The sequence below is a fragment of the Cnephaeus nilssonii genome, assembly GCF_951640355.1.
Source record: "Cnephaeus nilssonii genome assembly, chromosome: 10".
Taxonomy (NCBI): Eukaryota; Metazoa; Chordata; class Mammalia; order Chiroptera; family Vespertilionidae; genus Cnephaeus; species Cnephaeus nilssonii.
This window is the reverse complement of record NC_137081.1, coordinates 55,752,961-55,780,140: the sequence shown is the minus strand read 5'-3', so window position 1 is coordinate 55,780,140 and position 27,180 is coordinate 55,752,961. Positions and strand designations below refer to the sequence as shown.

The following is a 27,180-nucleotide window of genomic DNA, read 5'->3' as shown; positions in this document are numbered from 1 at the left end:
TGAGGCCCTGATAACCTCAACTTCTTCTTTGTTCCCTAAGTCCTAGAAATGGTAGATGCTTTCGGCAGATACTGTTACTGCCTTTTGCTTCTGTTTAAGATATAATTCACAGACTTGTGCAACCATCACCACTATCCAATGTCAGAATATTTTCATCACTCCATAAAGAAACCTTGCAGCCATTAACAGTCACTCTCCCTTACCTTGGCAACCACTATTTTGTCTTTGTAGCTATAAACAGAATCACACAATATGTGGTCTTTGGCATCTTTCACTTAGCATAATAATGTTTCTAAGGTTCATCCATGTAACATCTATATGTATTTTTTCCTTTTTTTATGGCTGATTAATATTCCATTGAATGAATGTACCACATTTTATTTATTCATCCAATAATGGGACATTTGAGTTATTTCCACTTTTTGGCAATTACCAATAAGACTACTATGAATGTTCATGTACAACCTTTTATGGCAACATATGTTGTTGTTTTTTAATATATTTTATTGATTTTTTTACAGAGAGGAAGAGAGAGGGATAGAAAGTTAGAAACATCGATGAAAGAGAAACATCGATCAGCTGCCTCTTGCACACCCCCTACTGGGGATGTGCCCGCAACCAAGGTACATGCCCTTGACCGGAATCGAACCTGGGACCCTTGAGTCCGCAGGCCGACGCTCTATCCACTGAGCCAAACCGGTTTCGGCAACATATGTTTTTAATTCTCTTGGATATATAGCTAGGAATACAATTGGTGGATCACATGGTAAAGTGTGTTTGAGGAACTGAACTGTTTGCAACAGCAGCTCCACCATTTTAAAACTTCTCACCAGCATTATTTCTTCATATCCTTAATACATTATTTTCCTTTTTTTAATTCTAGTCATCCTAGTAAATATGAAGTGGGATCTCACTGTGGTTTTGATTTTCATTTCTCTAATGATATTGTCTTTTCTAGTGCTTATTGGCCATTTATATACCTCCTGTGGAGAAAAGTCTTCTAATCGTTTGCCTATTTTTAATTGGGTTATTTGTCTTACTGTTGAGTTGTTGTAAGACCAATTTAATAAGGCAAATAAACAGCAGATTCTTGAATAATGTCATTCTGTTTAAAATCCTTTAGTTATAATGTTGATGAGATGGTGTAGGAGCTTAATTCTTGTTTATGTTTATATCAATTAGCCTATGGTAAAATTGGATTTGTTATGTTATTTTGTTTGAAGATAGAACATATTAGCAACATTAAGTGAGGACTTACATTTTTTTAAAAAGATACGTTTTTAATGATTTCAGGGAGAGAGAGATAGAAACATCAGTGATGAAAAAGAATCATTGATCGGTTGCCTCCTGCACACCCCACACTGAAGATCAAGCATGCAACCTGGGCATATGCCCTGGCCAGGAATCAAATGTGACCTCCTGGTTCATAGGTCAATGCTCCATCATTGAGCCACACCCCGGCTGGGCTGGACTTATTTTTAAAAAGCTAAGAAATACTTATAATGTATGTTAAATGAGCTAATTCACTTGCCACTAGGCTAGATAAATCTGGTAATAGCATGTTTTTAACCTTCCAGATGTAAAGGGCACAGGTTTATTATTAACTAGAGGCCCAGTGCACGATTAAATCATGCACGTGTAGGGTCCCCTAGGCCTAACCTGCCATCCAGGCCATATCCACTGCCCCGCAAAGCCTAGCATGCTCCGCGGACACTGCTAGCAGCCTGCTCCCCGCTTTTGATGGCAGGGGGTCCGCTGGTGCTGGAGCAGACACACAGCTCCCCGCTTTCGATCGCGGGGGAGCTGGGTGCCTATCCGCTGGTGCACCAGGCCTTTCAGAAGCCTCCGGCGTGGCGGAGGCTTCTGAAAGGCCTGGTGCCAGAGCGGACAGGCACCCAGCTCCCCCGCTTTTGATGGTTCACGGCGGGACATGGGCTTGCTGCCCCAGAGGCCCCTTCTGTGCCACAGCACAGCCATGGCGCAGACGCTGAGCTCGCGCCGCCACAAGCTCAGCGTCCACCGGCCCAATTGGCCACCCCGAGTCCCGCCCCTCCTGGCCAATCGTGGGCATAGCGAAGGTACGGTCAATTTGCATATTTGTCTATTATTAGGTAGGCTGTTAGTTATATTCTATCGTGATGACATAATACTGTTTGTGTTGTTTCTGATGGTGGTGCTTGTTGCTTAAATATGGTTTTGAATGTCAAAGTTTGAGATATTACTTGGATCTATTTTGGATGGAGAGGTATGATCAGGTCTATCACTGTGATTTCTCCTGATGCCAGCTGCAGTTTTTGAGTCTGGGACTGCACAGCTAGTAATGGTTGTCTTCAGAATTATATAGTATCTTCCTGTATCTTTGTAAACTTGGGGCATGTCTTAATTCTACTTTTGCAGACAAGTATGTAACCCCCTCTTTAGTTGTCTCATTTTTGCCTACCCTCTTATTTCTAACCTTTCTGAATCCTTTAGTTTGGGTTTAGCTTTGTTAGCAGAAATACCAGTATGTTTGTTAATAGTGCTATCATTCTTTTTTTATATTTCACCATAGTAAGGAGCTGATTTTATCTATGTTGATGCTTAGGAGGTTCGTATTTTTTTAATTTACTGATTATGTTTACCCTAATATCTTTTAAAAAGAAGACACTAAGAGCATTAGTATATACTGGTTTCTTACTATAATATTCAAATTAGCTAGTAATCTTTTTCTCTCCCTCAGCAATGAAATTTCAAACAGGCTTTTATTTAGTTAGCTTATTTAGTTTTTCATAGGTATATTATATCTATAGTGTGAAAGCATATTATCGTCATATCGTATTTTGTTGCCTTTAAGTGAATAATTTTTCCTTGCCTGATTGTGAGTTGTCAGGTAGCAATGAATAAAATGTCAACTCCTTCACTCTAGGAAGGTACAGGTTATGTACTACAGGAAAAGCAGTGACATTAGCCATAGTTTACCCTAACGTTTAATATCAACTTTCCATTGTATCAGAAAATAGCAATACCCCTGAAATAATCAACAGTTTTTACTGGTGGATCTACATTCTAGTTTTATATATTGTAAGGTTTGAAACAGTTCTACCAAAGTTCATCTCAAAGCAGCAGGAGGGGTTATCAGAGATACAAAGAGTTTTTCATCTATAAATTAAAAAGCAATGAGACATTATTATAACTAAAAATAAATAATTGGTACTCCTGGTTTCTTTAAAAAATCATACCTGAAATTTATTGCAACTAGAGTTAGCTTATTTGAAATCAAATGTGTCACCAGGGGGAAAACTGGCAATTTTGAAAAGAAATATATAGTGTACATTACATCAGTATTAACTAGGTTTATTTTCACTACCTTTTAAAGTTTTCCTCCAAACAGTACCATCTGATTCTTACATCAACATCTTTAACAGGCAGTTCTAGCAGATCTAGTAAGCTCCATTCACAAAATTTTATTTCAAAAATCAGTTTAATATCCTCTGATGAATGGGTTCTGGTAAAATACCTGTTATTTATAAGATACTTTCATTCTAGATTTCCATTTCTGGATATACTACACACTTAGAAATGGTAACTAGAAGAAGCATCTTTTTACATGGATTTGAAGCTTCCAGGTTCAAAAGGCTTCACCCTAGTGAAAGGTTCAAGTGAAAAATTAGCTCACTGGCCTGGACTCTGAATACTATCTCTGTTCAAGAAAAAAAGCTTGTCAGCCCACCTGTGGTCCTGGGAAATGTACAAAGCAAGCCCTACACTCTCTTCCCATGCTGGAATTCCACAGGTACTCTTCCACTTAAGTCAAAGGAGCACAGGCAGACAAACGTCAAAAAAATGAAAATAACCTGTGAGTATTTCCAAACGAATGAAACTAAGAAACCGTATACTATGAAAAAAATATTTAATACTCATGTAGCCACTGTTTCTCTAAGTTAGACTGCCCCAGAGCACTGTTGCCTACATTTGATCTGCAAACAACCTTATGAAGGAATTAACTTCCCAAGGTCACACAAATAGGGAATGACAGAGCTGGGGTGTAAACTCAAGCAGTCTATGCCCTTAGTCTACATGCCAAGCCAGATTTCCTGAAATAATAAATGCAGTCAATGAGAATGTTAAATAGCATTAAAACAATCAGAATAGATGGCTGGTAGGTAGGTCTGAGAACTTTTACCTATAAAGTCTAAAGAAATGAGGTATAGAGAAAGAGTGGCTGACAGTTTTCCTGAACTGATAAAAAGGCATGAAATTGGCCGTGGGCCCCTGGATCCGGGTGAGCCTGGCCCCGGGTCCGGGTGAGGCCGTGGGCCCCTGGATCCGGGTGAGCCTGGCCCCGGGTCCGGGTGAGGCCGTGGGCCCCTGGATCCGGGTGAGGCCACGCGACCCTGGGTCCGGATGAAGCTGAATCCTGGGTCTGGGCGAGGCCGTGTGCCCCTAGATCCGGGTGAGGCTGGATCCCGGGTGAGGCCGTGGGCCCCTGGATCCGGCCGAGACCAAACCAGAGGGAGTCGGACCTGCATTACCACCATTTGTCCACCATCCAGAGCTGAGGGGTCAGTGCCGACATGTACTCATAAGGAACTGGTGGACATTGATATTGGGTCTCAAAAGAACTGTTGGACCAGAAAGAAACTCACTACAGACTGATTCATTTGCCCGTCAGCATAACTATTATTGCTCGTCGCACATTCAATTCTTATAAGTATATCTCTAGTGACACATGATTTCGCTCATCTAGGGGAAATGATGAACAACATAGACTGATGAACAAGAACAGAACCAGAAACAAGGAGGCATCGATCGGACTATCGGGCCTCAGGGGGAGGGGGGGAGATCAACCAAAGGTCTTGTGTGCATGCATATGAGCCTAACCAATGCTTAAGTTCAACAGAGGGTTGGGGCATCCATGGGGAGGGGTGTGGGATGGGAATGGGGGGATGAGGACAAATATGTGACACCTTAATCAATAAAGAAATTTAAAAAAAAATAAATAAAAAAATAAATGGGCGAATTGTGCAGCTTGTCAGTGAGATCCCAATAAAGATGTTTAACCAGTGAGAAAAAAAAAAAAAAAAGGCATGAAATTGCATTGAAGAAGCACGGTGCACCCTGAACAAGAGAAAAACACAGGTTATGTACGACAGGAAAGACAGTTACACTAGCCATAGTTTACCCTAACGTTTAATATCAATACATATCCAAGAAAAACTAAACTGGTATTGTACTTGCACTGCAAAACCAAGCAAGAGAATGTGTTCTCTATACATAATTGGAATAAAACTTTAGAGAAAAAGCAAAGTGGTTAGACAGGTTTTTAATAGTGTGAACACTGATTTTTCTATTCCTCAGTTCACCCCCAAATTAAAAAAAATGTCAAGATTTCAAGATTTTCTTAATGACTTAAAATGTATCTGAAGTCTAAATGGGCAAAGCCAATTTTTAAAGTAATGAAAGGTGAGCAAATTTATCCAATAGCAATATTTTAATAAGTGTACCTATACATACTATGAGGAGTTTTTCTTATAGAATTACTTGGAGAACGATGCCTATCAACAGAGTAAAGGTTAATTTGTAGCACATTCATACCATAAAATACTGTCCTGTAGTTGAGAATTAAGTAGTTCTGACCATATACTGCTAAGGAATATTATCTGATTCATCAAATTATAAATGGACTAGTAGCCCGTTTGCACGAAGATTCGTGCAATAGACCTTCATTCACCTGGCTGCCTGCACCAGTTTTCTGCCGGCACCAGGGACCCAGGCCTTGGCTGTGGCCACCGCCTTCTGCCTTTTTCAGGGTCGGGGCTTGGCCCTGGGCGGTGGCCTTGGGCTCTGCGGCACCCAACATCCTTGCTAAGGATCGCAGGAGCCGACCCCCAGTGGTTTCCTGCGATCCGTGCAGGCTGCCCACTGGTGCCCAAGGCCGGGAAAGCCTCCGCCCCAGGCTTTCCTGGCCTTGGGCTCGCCGCACCCAGCGTCCCTGCTACCGACCACAGGAGCCGACCCCCAGTGGTTTCCTGCGATTGGTGCAGGCTCCCCGCTGGTGCCCAAGGCCCTGAAAGCCTCGGCCCCTGGGACCCCCGGGAGGGGCCCGGACACGCCCCCCTAGGTGGCCGATCGCCCCAGGCACCCCCGGGAGCGGCGGCATGGGCCCGGTCACGCCCCCCCGGGGTGCCAATCGCCACAGGCACCCCTGGGAGCGGCTGAATGGGCCCGGCTACGTCCCCCCGGGGTGCCGATCGCCCCAGGCACCCCCAGGAGCGGCGGCATGGGCCCGGCCACTGGGCACCGCCATCTTGATCTTCTCAACGGCGGATATGCCACCCGGAGTCCCGCCCCCAGCCTCCTGCCGGCCCCATCGTGAGCATAGCAGAGGTGCGGTCAATTTGCATGTTTCTCTATTATAAGGTAAGATAGAAGGATAAACCAGAGTATAGAAGGGTCTCCCCATTTCCAAAATACATATTTCTGTATGATTCTTCAATGCTATTTTCATAATTTAAAAGGATGAAGGAATACAAATACTGTAAGAATGTTGAAATACAGGCAGAAACAGGTCTTGGAAATTTTTCTGAGGCAATTAATTTAATAAAGTGCATGCCTTCCAATAAAGGACACATGATAATTCAGGAAAGGAAAAGGAGAAGGGAACTAGAAGAAAGCACAGTAAACTGGAAACATGTTGGAAGGAATTATTCCAAATGTATCAATCACAATATAAAGAAATCAGTTCAGTTCTATTAAAAATGAGAATTGAGTATTTTTAAAATTAAAGCTAATTCAGCTTATGTTTCCCACAGGAAGGCTAGAAAGACTCAGGATTATGCTAGGTGAAAAAAGTTTGTCCCAAACGGTTATTTACTGTATGATTTCGATTCCATTCATACAACTCTTTAAAATGGAGGTGAGAAGAGAGCAGGCAGGTAATCGCTGTAGATAGAAAAAGGCAACAGAAGTGGTAGGATCCTTGTGGGTTTGGAACTGTTTGTCCTGACTGATGGTTGATGCTCAAACCCCCAACTGGACAACACTGTGTAGAACTTAACACACGTAAAACTAGGCAAAGTGTACAAGATACCTCTGTTAGATCTGTATGTGAATCTGTAATTGTTTCAATAAAAAAATTAAAAATAAATGGGTGGCACCACAAAAGTTGAAAGACACAAGCAACTTACAATTCTGGTGAAAAGATTCAACCACTCTGAATAACTGAATGTTATATCTGTTCCTATAAGTATACCCAATAGAAATATATATATATGCCAAAACTATGAATAAAGGTTCAGGGCAACAGTGACTATCAGTAGTAGAATGGACAAATAAATTAGTATATTCACACATGAGAATTAACAAATTACTGCTTTGTGCAACAGGGACAAATCACCCAAACATGATGCTTAATAAATGTTCTGATTAACCTATAATGTTAAAATAGACAACAGACAAATCAGGGTATTGATTACCCTTGGTGAAAGATTGTTCATGATGTATACTTATGTTTATTTTAGAAATATACCATGTAGGTATAAAGAGCCAAGCTTAAGATGAATGAGACACAATACATTAAATGATGCCAATGAGACTATTTTAAGTTGATTAAAAAATTGCAGACCTCCAAGAACAGAGAACATTCACAAGTCTAATTTGATGAACTAACCTATTAAAAGCTAGATTTGAGTTCATAATAATCTGGTTTAACCTTTTGCACTCGGATGTTGAGTGTGACTCGACAAGGTTGGTATCGGTAGCAGCTCTTTTTATACTCTTTGAATGTATCAATAATTTGAAATATTAAAAAATCCAAATAAATAAGTTTGTATGAAAAGAAACTCCAGTTTTTTATTCTACTGCCGCGCTTTGTAAAATCTGGGGTATTTAAAAAATTAAATCCCGAGTAGAATAAAGGAATCGAGAAAAAAGCAAGCGAGTGCAAAGGGTTAAAACTCTCCTACAAGTCTAATTTGATGAACTAACCTATTAAAAGCTAGATTTGAATTCATAACAATCTGGTTTGAAACTCTATATCATGATGATTAAAAGCTAGATTTGAATTCATAACAATCTGGTTTGAAACTCTATATCATGATGATTTCACTGATAAGTCTTATCAAACATTTAAGGGAAAAATAATAGTAATACTATACAAACACTTACCAATTCACTTTACGAGGCCAGAATTACATTCATACCAAATCAAGCATTACAAGAAAACTACAGCAAATATTACATCAAATCCAGCATATCTAAAGAGGGTAGCACAAACCCTAAAGGTTACACACACACACAAAATTCTACAAAATAGATCCAGAGACATAGAAAGATGGAACAGACTGAAGAATTTCAGAGGGAAGGTGGGGAGTGATTAACTGGAGAACTTATATGCATAGCCCATGGACACAGACAATAGAGCAGTGTAGGGCGGGTGTGGGGTAGAGGTGGTCAATGGGAAACAAAGGAGACATCTGTAATACTTTCAACAAAAGTCGCTTGTGGTTCTACACACTAATAATAAAAAACTATAGAGGAAATCCAATTTACAAAAGCACAAATAAAAGTAAAGACATCCCACATTCATGGATTTGAAGACTTAACAGTTAAAATTCCCATGCTACCCAAAGCAATTACAATCCTAATGACTTCTTTACAGAAAGAGAAAAATACATACTAAAAAATATAGATTTTCAAGGGATCCTGAATAGTCAATCTTGGAAAAGGAAAACAAAGTTGGACACTCACATTTCCAAAGTTACTACAAATTGACAGTAATGGTGTGGTATGGCATAAAGACAGACATGTATACCAATAGAATAGACAGTCCAGAAATAAGCCTTCACATAGTCTAATGTTTTCAACAAGGGTGTTCACACACTCTTGAGCACGCTTGCCCTTTCCTACTCTATTCTCCTCCCAACTCCCCCACTCTCTCTCTGGAGCATGCACACACCTTTCCTCCTGTTCTTTCCTCAGGGGTGTTATCTCTGCTTTCTTTCTCCTAAGCTTCAAGGGTCTTTCTTTTGTCTTTGTAACTTGTTTCCTGCACCCACACAGCCCAGCTGGTTCACTTCTACCTCTGTGACTTTCTAACTAATTGCATTAGAGTTCTTGACTCTGAATTCTTTCTTAGCCCAACTCAAGGATAGAGGTCTAATTCCACCATTAACCATTTTGTACATAGAAAACCTTAAAGATTCCATCAAAAGACTATAGTAAAATTGCAGAATATAAAATCAATGTACAAAAAAATCTGTTGCATTTCTATATACTAACAATTAAATAATGGTAAAAGAAGTGAAGAAAATCCCCTTTGCAACTGCAACAAAAAGGATAAAATACCTAAGTTTATTTGTTACAGAAAGTAAAGGATCTATACACAGAAAACTACAGGACACTGTTGAAAGAAATTGAAGATACAAAAAAATGTATGGATATTCCAGGTTCATAGATTGGAAGAATTAACATAGTTAAAATGCCCATATTACTTAAAGCAATATACTGACATAATGCAATTCCCATCAAAATCCCAATGACACTTTTAAAAGAAATAGGAAAACACCCCCCCCCCAAAAAAAAAACACCCATGTCATTTATATGGAACCCCAAATAGCCAAAGCAATACTGAGAGAAAAAAAAGAACAAAGCTGGAGGAATCACATTCCTGGACTTCAAATTACACTACAAAGCCATAATAATGAAAACAGCATGGTACTGGCAGAAAAATAAGACCCATAGATGAATAAAATAGGATAGAGAGCACAGAAATAAATCCATAATATATGAGCAACTAATTTTCAACAAAGGAGCCAAAAACATACAATAGAGAAAGGAAAGCCTCTTCAATAAATGGTGGTGGGAAAATTGAAAAACCACATACAATAGAATGAAACTAGAATGCTATCTGACACCATACACAAAAATTAACTCAAAATTGATTAAAGATTTAAAACACAGGCACTAAACTTATGGACCTTGGTCTCACAGGGGTTTTTGTGAACTTAACCTTAAATGCAAGGGAAGTAAAAGCAAAAATAAATGAACAGACTACCTCAAAATAAAGGCTTCTAAGGAAACTTTAAAATAAAAGCTTCTACACAGCAAAAGAAAACATCAACAAAAGGGCAACCAACAAAATGGGGGAATATGTTCGCAAATATACTTCCAAAATATACAAAGAACTCATACAAGTCAACAAAAAAAAAACAAGCCAATTGAAAAATGAGCAGAGGACCAGAACAGGCACTTGTCCCAAAAAGTCATACAAATGGCCAACAGATATATGAAAAGATGCTCACCCTCACTAGCTATTAAAATAAATGCAAACCCAACCACAATGATATACCACCTAACACCTGTTAAAATGGCTATTATCAATAAGACAAGAAATAACAAGTGTTGGAAAGGATGTGGAGAAAAGAGAACCCTTGTACATTCTGATGGGAATATAAATTGGTGTAGCCTCTATGAAAAACAGTATGAAGGCTCCTCAAAAACAAAAACAAAAAACTAAGAATAGAACAACCATATGACCCAACAATCCCTCTTCTAAGTATCTACCCCAAAATTTTGAAAACACTTATTCATAAAAGATATACATACCACTATGTTCACAGCAGCATTCTTCACAATAGCCACGTCATAAAAACAATTTGTCTTTTGATAGATGATTGGATAAAAAAGACATCACATACACACACTACTCAACCATAAAAAGTAATAAATGGATATTGAGAGTATCATGCTAAGTGAAATATGTCAGATGGAAAAGAACAAGAATCCCTCTGCAAAGATTGCATCCATATGATTTCACTCATATGTGGGATATAAAACAGAAAGCAATGAACAAACAAAACAGAACAAAAACTTATAGACAAAGATAACAGTGGCAGGTACCAGAGGAAAAGGGGTAGAGGGAAGATGAATAGGGTAAAGGGAGCCAAATATATGGTGATGGAAGAAGATTAGACTCTGGGTGGTGAACACACAGTGCAATATACAGATGTTGTATTATAGAACTACACCTGAAACTTAATTAACTAAGTTATACCCAAATACAATTTTTAAAAAAATGATGAGGTAAAGATACTAGGTAAAAAGAAAAGAAAAATTTATTGCCTAACAATATAAGGAATGTATTTCTAAACAATCATTAAACTCACCAAAAGAGTTATAAAATTCAATAACAAAACTGGAAAAACAGGTACACTTAACTATATTGCTATTAGCACTGTAAACTTTTTATGGATAGAAAAATGTAATGACAAATTTAACAAAAACTATCAAGACTGTTCTTTTTCATGTTCATAAAGTATTCTTTGATTGGCTAATTCTGCTTTGGAGCACACATGTCATGAAAATACCCCTAAATAATGGTGACAGCAGAAAGAAAGGAGTACCAAGATGTGCAGCGCTCTTTACAATATAAAGATTTGTGGAATCATACATACACCAAATAGAAGAGTCAAACAAAATGTAGCATAAAGTCATAATGGAATAAAGTTATTAAAACTGAAAATTATGTACACTAAGTCAATACTCAAATATAATGTTTTACACAAAAATTTAAAACAATATAATATGGACTCACTGATTACAACTATGTCATGTATGTATGTCTGTTTATTGGTAGATTAGAAATTAACATGGAATGATGCAGCTTTATAATTCTTATTTTGTAAGGTTGTTTAAATCATGATAGACAAACTAAACATAATAGCTCTGAACAGTCTAGCCTAAAAAAAAAAAAACCACAAAATTTTAACTTTACATTCTAGTAACTACACATTTCACAAGTTTAAGTAAAACTTACTCCCTTTGTCTCTCATACAAATCTACAACATCCAACTTTATTCATTAAGAAATATACAATGTTTTTCCTAGAAATATATAACCTTCCAAGACTAAATCATGAAGAACTGGAAAATCTAAACAGACTGATCAGCAGTGAGGGAACTGAAATAATCATCAAAAACCTCCCCAAAAAACAAAAGTCCACGACCAAATGGCTTCATCAATGAATTTTACCAAAAAAATTGAAGAAGAGGCAATACTTTCTAATATATTTTATGAGGCCAAAACCTGGCAAGGATAACACACACATAAAAAGGAAACTCCAGACCAATATCTCTGATGAATACAAAGGCAAAAATCCTAAACAAAATACTAGTAAATCGAGTACAACAATACATCATGACAAAGTGGGGTTCATTCCAGGGGCACAAGTTTGGTTCAACATACGCAAATCAATAAATGTAATATACATTAACAAAAGAAAGGATAAAAATCATGGGATATCAATAGACACAGAAAATGTATTTGATAAGATACATCCATTTATGATTAAAACACTCATTAAAACAGGAATAGGAGGAAAGTACCTCAGCATAATAAAGGCCATATATGATAAACCCTCAGCTAATATCATACCCAATGGTGAAAAACTGAAAGCTTTTCCTCTAAGATCAGGAACAAGACAAAGATGTCCACTCTCACCACTTTAATTCAACATAGCTCTACAATCTCTAGCCAGAGCTATAAGGCAAAAGAAATAAAAGGCATCCAATAGGGAAGGAAGAAGTAAAACTGTCACTTTTTGTGGATGACATGACTCCGTATATAGAAAACCCTAAAGACGCCACCAAAAAACTATTAGAAATAATAAACAAAGACAATCAAGTTGCAGGATACAAAAATCCATTGCTATCCTGTACACTAACAACAAAACTTAAGGAAAAACAAAAAAAGAAAAAGAATTCTTTTTGCAATTGCAACCAAAAGAATAAAATACCTAGGAGTAAACTTAAAGAATGTGAAAGACCTATATACTAAAAATTACAAAACATTATTAAAAGAGATTGAAAAAGACATAACAAAATGGAAAAATATCCCATGTTCATGCATTGGAAGAATCATCATAGTTAAAATGTCTAAAGCAATATACAGATTTAATGCAATCCCCATCAAAATCCCAATGTCATTTTTAAAAGAACTAGGACAAGAAATTATCAGATTTGTATGGAACCACAAAAGACCCCGAATAGCCAAAGCAATCCTGAGAAAAAAGAATGAAGCTGGAGGTATCACATTACCTGACTTCAAATTATACTACAGAGCTATGATAATCAAAGCAGCTTGTTACTGGCAGAGAAACAGACATACAGAATAGAGAGCCCAGGTATAAAAACCACATGTACTAGTATATGGGCAGAAAATTTTCGACAAAGGAGCCAGAAGCACACATTGGAGTAAAGAGTCTCTTCAATAAATGATGCTGGCAAAATTGGAAAGCCACATGGAAAAGAATGAAACTGGATTACAGTTTGTCCCCATGTACAAAAATTAATTCAAAATGGATCAAAGACCTAAATGTAAAACCTGAAACAATAAATTACATAGGCCCTGGCTGGCTTTGCTCAGCGGATAGAGTGTCGGCCTGTGGACTGAAGGGTCCCTGGTTCGATTCCGGTCAAGGGCACATGCCCAGATTGCGGGCTCGATCCCCAGTGGGGGGAGTGCAGAAGGCAGCCGATCAATGATTCTCTCTCATCATTGATGTTTCTATCTCTCTCTCCCTCTCCTTTCCTCTCTGAAATCAATAAAAATATTAAAAATAAATAAGTTACATAGAAAATACAGGCACTAAACTTATGGACCTTGGTCATAGAGAACATTTAATGAACTTAAACTGAAAGGTAAGGGAAGTAAAGGCAAAAATAAATGAATGGGACTATATCAAACCAAAAAGCTTCTGCACAGCATAAGAAATTAACAACAAAACAGAGGCAGCCAACCAAATGGGAAATGATATTAGGAAACAGTGGCTCCGACAAAGGTTTAATTTCCAAAATATATAATGAACTCATAAAACTCAACACCAAACACACAAACAACCCAATCAAAAAATAACAAAAGACCTGAACAGACACCTCTCCCAAAAAGACATACAAACAGCCAACAGATACATGAAAAGATGTTCAACCTCACTAGCAATGAGCAGAGGTGGGGAACCTTTTTTCTGCCAAGGACCATGTAGATATTTATAACATCATTAGTAGCCCATCGCGCGATATTGCACGCAGCAGGCCGCCGGCCGCTTCTGCGGGAGCCGGCGGGAACCACAGCGCGCTGCTGGGAGCCGCACAGCTTCCACGGGAGCCGTGCGACTTCTGCGGGAGGCGGAAGCGAGCCGCTGGCGCCCACGGGAGCCGTGAGGGAGCCGCGCCAATTCCACAGGAGGCGGGAGGGAGCCGCACTGCTTCCACGGGAGGCAGGGTCTCCTCTCCAGGCCTGCGCACAGCCACGGAGGCTGCGGGCCGGCCCACCTGTCCCTGTCCGTGTCCGCTCCAGCTCTGGGGGACCGGCCTGAGCCAGGGCACAGTGGCTCACCGGCCCTGTCTCTGTCTCTGCTCCGGGCCGCACCTGTGCGCGCAACCTCCTCCTGTCCAGTCATGACCCGTTATGGCGTCCTAGCCTAATTTGCATATTTCCTCTTTATCTATATAGATTCTTGGGCCACACAAAATTATCAACTTGGAAATTAGCCTGCTATATTTGGTCAAACTTTTCATTAACTCACCCTTAATGCCTCGGCAGGGCCAGACCAATGATTTTGCACTATTTGGCTTTGGGCTGGATGTTTCCCACCCTGAATTAGGGAAATACAAATCAAAATTACAATAAGGTACCACCTCATGCCTGTTAGAATGGCTATTATCAACAAGACAAATAGTAACAAGTGTTGGAGCGACTGTGGAGAAAGAAAACCCTCATTCACTGCTGGTGGGAATGTAAACTGATACAGCCACTATAGAAAAACAGTCTGGTGATTCCTCAAAAAACTAAGAATAGTACTACCATAGGATCCAGCAATGCCTCTTCTGGGTATCTACCCAAAAACCTCGAAATCATGTATTTGCAAAGATATATGCACCCCTATGCTCATTGTAGCATTATGCATGGTGGCCAAGACATGGAAACAACCAAAGTGTCCTGCGATAGAGAATCAGAATACTACTCAGGCATAGAAAGGATGGACCTTGAGAATATTATGCTAAGTGAAATATGTGAGTCAGAAAAAGCTAAGAACCATGATTTCACTCATACGTGGGATAGAAAACTGAAATTCGTGGACACAAACAGCAGTGTGGTAGTTGCCAGAGGGAAGGGGGTGAAGGATGAAGAGGACTTAATATATGGTGACGGGAGAAGATTTGACTTGGGTGGTGGGCACACAATGCAATATACAAATCTTATAACACAGAAACCCACACCTGAAACCTCTATGATCATATTAACCAATGTCACCCCAATAAATTAAAAAATATACAATATTCAATAATTTACCTCTGATATAATGAGTTTAAAAAACACACACATAAAAAACTACTTCCACGAAACAGAAGAGGAATTTTGAAATTTATCCACATTTATAAAACTTATGTGAACTGTCTACATTATTTATTCACTTAGCACACAGTATGCTCTGAAATTTAGAAGAGTATCACACATACCTGAAGCGATGACAGGATCCTGCATAAGCTCCCTAGTGATAGGACATATAAATTCATCAGGAATTTCAGAAGAAAGGGTTTTCACCTTTGTCCTGAGCTCTTCGATTTTCCTCAGAACTTTACTGCGCAGCCCTAGAGATTCTAAAAAGAAATTTACTATGTTAGGACTGGAGAACTCCTGGTAACCTTTATGCAAATCTTTAACAAATAGAGGAAGATTTTATGTTACAAGTAAAAACCTTCAGACACTGTTTACCACATTGAACTGTTTTCTTTATAAATCCTTTCATGAATTTTTATAGTATATTGTGTGGTTAATATAAATCAGCAATAGACTATTTATTCTAAGCAATCTGAAAGTTCCTCTAGAATTTTAGATTGCTGAACAATAATATACGACACAAAATCAGAGGTTTGTTATTAGTGATTAGACAAAAAAATTCCTAAAAATAAATTTTAAAGATGGTCAGCATAATAATGTAAACAACAGTATGATGATTGCCAGAGGAAAGGGGGATATGGGGAAATAGAAGGGGTAAGGGGAATAAATAGAGATGGAAAGACACTTAAGCCTGGCTGGTGTGGCTCAGTGTTTGAGCATTGACCCATGAATCAGGAGGTCACAGTTCGATTCTAGGTCAGAGCACTTGCCCAAGTTTCGGGCTCCATCCCCAGTAGGGGGCATGCACAAGGCAGCAGATCAATGATCTCTCTCATCATTGATGTTTCTCTCTCTCCCTTCCTCTCTGAAATCAATAAAAACATATTTTTTAAAAAAGAGAGACTTGACTTGAGGTGGTAAATACACAATACAATATACAGATGACACGTTGTGGAACTATATACCTAAAACCTATATATTATTATTAAACGGTCACCCCAATAAATTCAATAAAACATCCCATGTTTTTAAACTTTATGAAACTGGATATATTATTTGCTAATTCTCATATGAAACGCAATCACAAATAAAGTTCATCTGTTTGTCTAAGACTGTACACACGTTTCATTCATTTGTATTTCTACTTTTACCTTAAATTTTAAAATTCTTAATTTTTAATTTCAGGAAGTTTAGTGTTACTAGCTGTTTACAAGTTTAGAACAAGGTAACAGAACTACTTTAGGTGGAGGTGTTTGGGGTGCTGTGGATGGAAGAAAAGAATTACATTTCAGAATGCCCCATAGTTCCCATGAAAAGCGTATCAACTTGCTTTCTGTTGGTGTTTATACACACCTTGGAAAAGACAGCTGAGACACCTTTCCAAGGACATTTGCAAACATCCTTGGAAGCTAGAGAAAGTGTCTCCCTTCCAATCAGAAGGCAGGTCTGTTTCCAGATAAGTAAAAGACAATGTCTTCCTCTTGGGCTGGTTTGTTAGCAATCCCCTGAGAAGACTGGCAGGGCAGGTAGGTAAGGGCTTAAGGTTTCTCAGCTGTGACACAAACATACTACATTGACCCCACAAGGCCTAGGGGAAAAGGAGAACCAATCTGAACATGAAGCTATGCTGCCTGCTGTGCCGTAAGCTGTTTAAATCTATTTGGACTCCCTGACCATATCAAAGGAAGTGTGGCAAGCCAACTTAGCAGCTGCCTGCCTCTTTAGGGACTGCCCACTGCACACTGAGATTCCTACGTAATTTATGGAACCAAACTGAGGATTTGTTAAACAATTTTTTAAAAGCACCACAGCAGGTATACAATTAGATAGTAGTCATCTCATTTAAAGGGATAATTATACAACATCTAATAAGAAGATATAAAAACATTTAATATTCTGAAAAATATATTTCCCCGTTCTGTCAAAAATATTATACATTGGCTAATATTTAGAAACTTATGTAATATTTGTAATAGAGACTATAGAAAGCCTCTTCAAAATATCCCAGATAAGAAAAAGTTAAATTGTGTGTAATCCTTGTCCAATTTTAATATCATTTTAAAAAAGGAAGCAGTTACCAAGTCAAATCCAAAGAACTTAACCAGAAAATAATCCCCTTTTGTGACTGGGAGTTGGGAGTAAGTGTTATTAAACTTAAGTGCTCAGAAAGAAAGTGCCCTTACCAGCTAAGATGGGCAATATCTGGCTATACAGGCATACCTTCAAGATATTGTGGGGTTCAGTTCCAGACCAACGCATAATCTTTTTGCTGGCAGAGGGTCTTGCCTTCAATTTGTAAAAAAAAAACACAACGCAATAAAGCAAGGTGCAGCCCTGGCCGGTTTGGCTCAGTGGATAGAGCGTTGGCCTGCGGACTGACGGGTCCCAGGTTCGATTCCGGTCGGAGGCACATGCCCGGGTTGCGGGCTCTATCCCCAATAGGGGGCATGCAGGAGGCAGCCAATCAATGATTCTCTCTCATCATTGATGTTTCTATCTCTCTCTCCCTCTCCCTTCCCCTTTGAAATCAATAAAAATATATTTTTAAAAAAAAGCAAGGTGCAACAAAACAAAACACAATAAAATGAGGTATGCCTGTATATACTATAACCCTGAAAAGGCATCTAGTTCTGAATAAGACGACAAGTTAAAAGGCCACCAACTCCTGTACCCTCATCCCCAACCCTTACTTACCCCTGGAAATGTTACATAATAAAGAATGATGAAGTCTAGCCCTAACCAGTTTGGCTCAGTGGATAGAGCGTCGGCCTATGGACTGAAAGGTCCCAGGTTTGCTTCCGGTCAAGGACCTGTACCTTGGTTGCGGGCACATCCCCAGTGGGGGGTGTGCAGGAGGCAGCTGATCGACGTGTCTCTCTCTCTCTTCAATGTTTCTAACCCTCTATCCTTCTCCCTTCCTCTCTGTAAAAAATCAATGAAATATATATATTTTTAAAAAGAATGATAAAGTCTAGACACATCCATCAAACATAGAAAACAAAACTTAGAAAACCTGCGAGGAAACAGAGGAAACTGGATTCTAAAGTTGGGGGATGGGAAATGACAGCTTACAGCAGGGATGTGTATCCAGGAAGGGGAAGAGGGACCTTTCCACTTGTACCCTTCACTCTCCCCAACTTTGTCCTATAAGATCAGGGATGAAGCAGCAATGCCAGTTTTAGCTGGAGGTGCTACAGCCTGCAGCCAACCAGCTCAGCCCAGCAGTTCTCCCAGGGAGAACAAAAGAACCAAAGCTCAGCTCTCAGAAATAAAATTTTAAACTTTGGATTTTTAAAAAATTAATAATAAAAAATAACCCTCTTACTGATCATGATAAGACAAGTAATCCTAAAATCTATAATCAGGAAAGAAAAACATGGCTGTAGTTACAGTATGGGTTTTCAAAAAGACTTAGAGGAGATGGGAACGGTATAGCTTCTCAATTTAATTCCTCTGAATCCCCACATAAAAACAGACAACTAGATAGCAAAATGAAATCCCAAAGATATTTCCAACAAAACAAGGTAGCAAGGTATCCTTACGAACCCCACAATAGTATAAGTAGATGACGAAAAACCATCCACATCCGTAAGACCAGAAGTTGACATCTGTGTGGAAGGAAGCCACAGGATATCTGACAGGCCTGAGGAAAGGCGACCCTAACATGCCCAACTGGCACTCACTGGCAAGTGGGGATGGCTATCTAAGAGCAGCAGCTGAACTGGGATGGTCAGCCCACTCCAATAGGAAGTCAGCCCACAGTAACTAGATTTGAAGGGACCGTTTCGCCTTTATCATGTATAAAGAAAAAAAAAATGCTAAATGCTCTATTCCTTAACAACACAGGCAGTTAGGCAACAAGTAAAAATCTACATAAGGAAGTACTGTACTATTAGGAATTGAAATTTGAAACTTTCAAACTCTGATGATGTTAAGACAGTGGATGTATTAAGTTTGAAAAAGCATTTGATGTAATTTAATTTTAGGTTAGAAAATAAAAATCTCTCATTTGCTTTTATGGTTTCTTGGAAACAAGATGAAAAAGTAAAGGTACCTTTTTTAAAAAATATATTTTTATTTATTTTAGAGAGGAAGGGAGAGGAAGAGAGAGAGAGAGAGAAACATCAATGATGAGAGGGAATCACTGATGGGCTGCCTCCTGCATGTTGGACCGAGCCTGCAACCCAGGCATGTGCCCTTGACTGGAATCAAACCTGGGACCCTTCAGTCCACAGGCGGACACTCTATCCACTGAGCCAAACCGGCTAGGGCGTAAAGGTACCTTTTGGAAAAAAAAAAAAAAAACTCGTTCCCAGTTTCTATTAATCTCCAGGCTCATGTTGCTGGAATTTGCTGGGATTAGTGGTGGTTCTAGTGGAGTTTACTCTCCATATATATAGTTTGTTCCCCTTTTCTCTCTTAGTATTGTTCTTGTCTCTTACTTTTTTTTATTTTCTTTTTTTTTTTCTGCTCTTTTCCCAAGTTCAGATTCACACTCTTTTTTTTTGTTGTTCTTTCTTTTTACTCTCCCTCGTCCACTCCTATTCCCTAATTTGTCTTTCTCTGGTGGTTACCTGTATTGGAGGTTATTAATATCGTGAATACAATTCTGTTCAGTGCCTTGTGTGTTGTGCCTGGTTGTGTTGTATTTTGTACCTTTAAATCAACGCCGGAGAGAGAGAACTATATAACCAGACATCCGGAGAAGAGAGACCATGGGGAGACAAAGAAACAGCCCCCATAGGAAAGAGAAGCAGGCATCACCAGAAAAGGAAGTAAACGAATTAGAGGCAAACAACCTATCAGAGAAAGAATTCAGAGAAATGATCATAAGGTGGCAGAAAAGGATGGAAGACAAATTCGACAATATGAGTAAGAACCAAGAGGAAATGAAGAAGAACCAAGAAGAAATGAAAAATGACATCGCTGCTGTAAAGAACTCAATAGAAAGCATCAAGAGTAGACTAGAAGAAGCAGAGGACCGCATAAGTGAGCTAGAAGACAAGATGGAAAAAAATACCCAATTACAACAACTTCTAGAAACAAAAATTAGAAAGCATGAGGAGAGCCTAAGGGAACTTCAGGACAACACAAAACAAAACAACATCAGGATAATGGGGGTACCAGAAGGAAAGGAAACGGAGCAAGGAATAGAAAACCTGTTAGAAGAAATAATAACAGAAAACTTCCCTGATATAGGGAAGAAAAAACCCACACAAATCCAAGAAGCTCACAGAGTTCCAAGCAAAATGAACCCCAAAAGACCGACGCCAAGGCACATTATAATTAAGTTGGCAAACACCAACGACAAAGTAAGAATCTTAAAAGCGGCCAGAGAGAGACAGTCAGTTACATACAAAGGAACCCCCATCAGACTAGCAACTGATTTCTCAACAGAAACTCATCAGGCCAGAAGGGAATGGAATGAAATATACAAAGTCATGCAAAGGAAGGGTCTCAATCCAAGAATACTGTACCCAGCAAGGCTATCAATCAAAATTGAAGGTGAAATCAGGAGCTTCACAGACAAAAAAGGGCTAAGGGAGTTTATCACCACCAAACCAGCAATGAAAGAAATGCTAAAGGGTCTGCTGTAAAAAAAAAGAAAGAAAGAAATAGGAAGCAAAGAAGGAACACAGGGGTATAGAATAAAAATGGCGACAAATAAGTACCTATCAATAATAACTTTAAATGTAAATGGATTGAATGCCCCAATCAAAAGACACAGGGTAACAGATTGGATAAGAAAACAAAACCCATATATCTGCTGTCTACAGGAAACCCACCTCAAAAAAAAGGACGCATACAGACTGAGAGTAAAGGGATGGAAAAAGGTTTTCCAGGCGAATGGAAATGAAAAAAAAGCTGGGGTAGCAATACTTATATCTGACAAATTAGATCTCAAAGTGAAGGACATAACAAGAGATAATCAAGGCCACTTCATAATACTAAAGGGAGAAATCCAACAAGAAGAAATAACTCTGGTAAACATATATGCACCCAATACAGGAGCACCAAGATACATTAAAAAACTCCTGGAAGATATGAAAGGAGAGATTGACAGCAATACAATCATAGTAGGAGACTTCAATACCCCACTATCACCATTGGACAAATCCTCTAAACAAAAAATCAGCAAAGAAACATCAATCCTAAATGACTCACTAGACCAGATGGAATTAATCGACATCTTCAGAACATTTCACCCCAAAGCCACAGAATATACATTCTTCTCAAGTGCACATGGGTCATTTTCAAAGATAGACCATATGTTAGGACATAGACAAAGTCTCTCCAAATTCAAGAAGATAGAAATCATATCAAGTATCTTCTCAGATCACAGTGGCATAAAACTGGAAATAAACTACAATAAAAACAACCCAAAGAAATCAAACACATGGAGACTAAACAGCATGCTATTAAACCATGACTGGGTTACGAAAGACATCAAGGAAGAAATAAAAAACATCATGGCAACAAATGACAATGAAAACACAACAATCCAAAATCTATGGGACACAGCGAAAGCAGTCCTGAGAGGGAAGTTCATAGCTCTACAAGCCTACTGCAAAAAACAAGAAACAATGGTAATAAATTACCTAACCCAACAACTCAAAGAGTTAGAGAGAGAGAGCAACAAGAAAAGCCCAGTGTAAGCAGAAGGAAAGAAATAATAAAGATCAGAGCGGAGATAAACGACATAGAGACCAAAGAAACAATACAAAAGATCAACAAAACCAAGAGCTGGTTCTTTGAAAGGATAAACAAGATTGATGAACCTCTAGCCAGGCTCACCAAGAAGCAAAGAGAGAGGACCCAAATAAACAAAATCAGAAATGAAAGAGGTGAAATAACAACAGACCCCAACGAAATACAAAGGATTGTTACAAAATACTACGAACAACTCTATTCCAACAAACTGGACAACCTGGAGGAAATGGACATATTCCTAGACAAATACAACCTTCCAAAACTCAATCAGGAAGAATCGAAACAGCTCAACAGGCCAGTAACTATGGAAGAAATTGAAGCAGTCATCAAAAAGTTTCCGGCAAACAAAAGCCCGGGGCCAGACGGCTTCACAGGAGAGTTTTACCAAACTTTCAAGGAAGAACTAAAACCTATCCTCCTCAGACTATTCCAAAAAATTCAAGAGGAAGGAACACTTCCAGGCTCCTTCTATGAAGCCAGCATCACCCTAATACCAAAACCAGATAAAGAAAACACAATGAAAGAGAATTACAGACCAATATCCCTCATGAACATAGATGCCAAAATCCTCAACAAAATCCTAGCAAATCGGCTCCAGCAATACATCAGAAAGATCATACATCATGACCAAGTAGGATTTATCCCAGGAATGCAAGGATGGTACAATATCCGCAAATCAATAAATGTGATACATCACATAAACAAATTGAGAGATAAAAATCACATAGTCATATCAATAGATGCAGAAAAAGCATTTGACAAAATCCAACACCCTTTCTTGATAAAAACTCTCAACAAGGTGGGAATAGAAGGATCATACCTCAACATAATAAAAGCTATATATGATAAACCCACAGCAAACATCATACTCAATGGGCAAAAACTAAAACCATTTCTCCTAAGAACAGGAACAAGACAGGGATGCCCACTCTCACCACTCCTGTTTGACATAGTACTGGAAGTATTAGCTATCGCAATTAGGCAAGAAGAAGAAATAAGAGGCATCCAAATTGGAAAAGAAGAAGTGAAGCTGTCCTTATTTGCAGATGACATGATATTGTACATAAAAAACCCAAAAGATTCCATCAAAAAACTAATAGACTTAATAAATGAATTTGGCAATGTAGCGGGATACAAAATTAATGCCAAGAAATCTATGGCATTTCTATACACCAATAGTGAACTTACAGAAAGAGAGACTAAAAAAGCAATCCCATTTACCATCGCACCAAAAAAATTAAGATACCTAGGAATAAACTTAACTAAGGAGGTAAAAGACCTATACGCGGAAAACTACAGGACACTGAAAAAAGAGATAGAGGAAGACGTAAACAGATGGAAGAACATACCATGTTCATGGATTGGTAGAATCAACATCATTAAAATGTCCATACTACCCAAAGCAATCTACAGATTCAATGCACTCCCCATCAAAATACCAACAGCATATTTCACAGACCTAGAAAGAACTCTCCAAAAATTCATCTGGAATAAAAAAAGACCCCGAATAGCCGCAGCAATCCTGAGAAAGAAGAATAAAGTAGGAGGGATCTCAATACCAGATTTCAAGCTGTATTACAAAGCCATTGTTCTCAAAACAGCCTGGTACTGGCACAAGAACAGACATATAGATCAATGGAACAGAATAGAGAATCCAGATATCGACCCAAACCACTATGCTCAATTAATATTTGACAAAGGAGGCATGAACATACAATGGAGTCAAGACAGTCTCTTCAATAAATGGTGTTGGGAAAATTGGACACACACATGCAAAAAAATGAAACTAGATCACCAACTTACACCATACACAAAAATAAACTCAAAATGGATACAGGACTTAAACATAAGACGGGAAACCATAAAAATACTAGAGGAATCCACAGGCAACAAAATCTCAGACATATGCCAAAAGAACTTCTTCACTGACACTGCCCCTAGGGCAATGGAAGCTAAAGAGAAAATTAACAAATGGGACTACATCAAAATAAAAAGCTTTTTTACAGCAAAAGAAACCATCAACAAAACAACAAGAAAGCCCACTGCATGGGAGAACATATTTGCAAATGCTATCACTGATAAAGGTTTAATCTCCAACATCTACAGGCAGCTTATGCAACTTAATAAAAGGAAGATAAATGATCCAATAAAAAAATGGGCAACGGACCTAAACAGAATATTTTCAAAAGAAGACAGAAGGAAGGCCAAGAGACACATGAAAACATGCTCAAAGTCACTTATTATCCGAGAGATGCAAATCAAAACAACAATGAGGTACCATCTCACACCTGTCAGAATGACTATCATCAACAAATCAACAAACGACAAGTGTTGGCGAGGATGCGGAGAAAAAGGAACCCTCGTGCACTGCTGGTGGGAATGCAGACTGGTGCAGCCACTGTGGAGAACAGTATGGAGTTTCCTCAAAAAACTGAAAATGGAACTCCCATTTGACCCAGTAATCCCACTCCTGGGAATATATCCGAAGAAACTAGAAACACCAATCAGAAAGGATATATGCACCCCTATGTTCATAGCAGCACAATTTACAATAGCTAAGATTTGGAAACAGCCTAGGTGCCCGTCAGCAGATGACTGGATCAGAAAACTGTGGTACATCTACACAATGGGATACTATGCTGCCATAAAAAAGAAGGAATTCTCATCATTTGCAGCAACCTGGATGGAATTGGAGAATATTATACTAAGTGAAATAAGCCAGTCAATGAAAGAAATATACCACATGATCTCACTCATTTATGGATAATAAAGAACATTATAAACTGATGAACAAAAAGATAGATACAGAGACAGTAAAGCAACAAACAGACTTTCAAATTACAGGGGGAAAGTTAGGGAGAGGTGGGGGAGATAAGAAATCAAACGAAGGACTTGTATGCATGCATATAAGCATAAACAATGGACGCAAAACTCTGGGGCGTGAGGGCATGTATGGGTGTGGGGTGGGGGGGTAATGGTAAGATATGTACACATATAATACCTCAATAAAAATAAATAAATAATAATAATTAAAAAAAACAACAGGTGCTAACAAAGATGAAGAAATTGGGATCCTCACATATTACTGGTGGGAATGAAAAATGGTACAGCTGCTTTGGAAGAGTCTGGCAGTTCCTCAAAATGTTAAATGTAGAGCTATTCTATTCCTAATTATACCCAAGACAAATGAAAACATATCCTATCTAATAAAAGAGTAACATGCAAATTGACCGTACACCCACCGGCCACGCCCACCAGCCAATCAGGAGCGAGTATGCAAATTAACCCAACCAAGATGGCTGCGGCCAGAGAGAGAGCAGGAGGCTTGGGTTTCCCCAGCAATGGAGGAAGCCAAGCTTTCTGCTGCCCTGGCGGGCCCAGGCCTCCACTCAAGGCTACAAAATTTCAATTATAGAAGATAAATCCCAACAAAAATGGCGGCAGTCATAGAGCTTGAGAGAGCAGGAGGCTTGCGTTGCCCCCAGCGATGGAGGAAGCCAAGCTTTCCAGCGGGCCCAGGCCTCCACTCAAGGCTACAAAGTTTCAATTATAGAAGATTAATAAATCCCAGATACCAAGGCCTCCACTTGGGTCACCAAGGGGCGTGGCTGGCCTGCAAACCACCACAGGCCCCTCGCCCAGGCTGCCCCACGCCCCAAGGGAACCCCCACCCTGATCCGGGACACCCTTCAGGGCAAACCAGCCAGCCCCCACCCATGCACCAGGCCTCTATCCTATCTAATCCTATATAATAAGAGTAATATGCAAATTGACCATCACTCCAACACACAAGATGGCTTCCCCCATGTGGTCAAAGCTGACTGCCCCCATGTGGACACAAGATGGCCGCCACAAGATGGCCAGCAGGGGAGGGCAGTTGGGAGGGACCAGGCCTGCAAGAGAGGGCAGTTGGGGGTGACAAAGCCGGCAGAGGAGGGAAGTTGGGGGGGACCTGGCCTACAGGGAAGGGCAGTTGAGGGGGGGGCCCAGGCCTGCAGGGGAGAGCTGTTGGGGGGACCAGGTCTGCAGGGGAGGGCAGTTAGGGGTGACCAAGCCTGCAGGGGAGGGCAGTTAGGGGTGACCAAGCCTGCAGGGGTGGGCAGTCAGGGGTGACCAGGCCTGCAGGGGAGGGCAGTTAGGGGCAAACAGGCTGGCAGGGGAGCAGTTAGACATCAGTCAGGCTGGCAATGGAGTGGTTAGGGGGTGATCAGGCTGGAAGGCAGAAGCGGTTGGGGCAATCAGGAAGGCAGGCAGGTGAGCAGTTGGGAGCCAGCAGTCCTAGATTGTGAGAGGGATCCCAAATTGGAGAGAGTGCAGGTTGGGCTGAGGGACACACACCCCCATGCATGAATTTCGTGCACCAGGCCTCCAGTATTCACATAAAAACAGACATGTATGTTCATAGCTACATAGTTGATAATAGCCAAGAAGTGGAAGCAACCCAAATGTCTATCAAGTGGTAAATGGATAAACAAAATGTGGTATAGCCATAGCCATACAATGGGATATTATTCAGCCATAAAAAGGAAATTAATACTTATACACACAAAAACATGACTGATCCCTGAAAGTATTATCTTAAATAAAAGAAGCCATATATTGTATGGTTCCACTTACAAAAAATGTCAAAAATAGGCAAATCCATAGAGAGAAAAAATAGATTAGTGGTTGCTAGAGGCTTAGAAGAGATTGGGATTCTTTTGTAAGGTAAAAAATGTTCTGAAATTAGGTAGTGATGTATTTACTAAAAACCACTGAATTTTACACTTAAGAAAAAAATGACTTGAACACTGAAAATTACAAAAACTTGTTGCAATTTTTTAAAGACCTGAGAAAAACAGAAAAATATCCTGTGCTTATGGATTAAAAAGTTTAATATTGTTAAGATGACAGTAATCCTCAGATTAGTCTAAAAATTCAATATAATCCTTGTGAATATCAGGTGGCTCTTTTGCAGAGATTAAAATTTTGCATAAAATTCATACGGAAATGCAAAGGATCCAGAGTAGCAAAACCAATCTTGAAAAACAAAACAAAACACACTTTTCAATTTCAAAATTTACTACAAATCTACAGTAATTAAGACAGTGTGAT

At 39.3% G+C, this 27,180-nt stretch overlaps 1 protein-coding gene and 1 long non-coding RNA gene across 4 annotated transcripts in view; one reads left to right on the top strand and one right to left on the bottom strand.

Moving 5' to 3' along the window:
• The window catches only part of WDSUB1 (WD repeat, sterile alpha motif and U-box domain containing 1), a 56,505-nt gene that overhangs the window by 10,497 nt on the left and 18,828 nt on the right, over positions 1-27,180 (bottom strand). For 2 of the 3 annotated variants that reach the window (XM_079782916.1, XM_079782917.1), the window contains exons 10-11: positions 15,495-15,635; positions 14,561-14,629 (exon numbers count right to left, since the gene is read on the bottom strand). In XM_079782916.1, coding sequence (XP_079639042.1) covers positions 14,561-14,629; positions 15,495-15,635 — 210 coding nt within the window. The remainder of the gene's footprint in view (positions 1-14,560; positions 14,630-15,494; positions 15,636-27,180) is intronic. The other variant, XM_079782918.1, reaches the window with a different exon arrangement.
• Positions 1,904-14,079, top strand: LOC307106400. Its single transcript, XR_013814114.1, has 3 exons — positions 1,904-4,229; positions 5,065-5,666; positions 6,409-14,079. It is a non-coding gene; the product is annotated as an uncharacterized lncRNA (long non-coding RNA).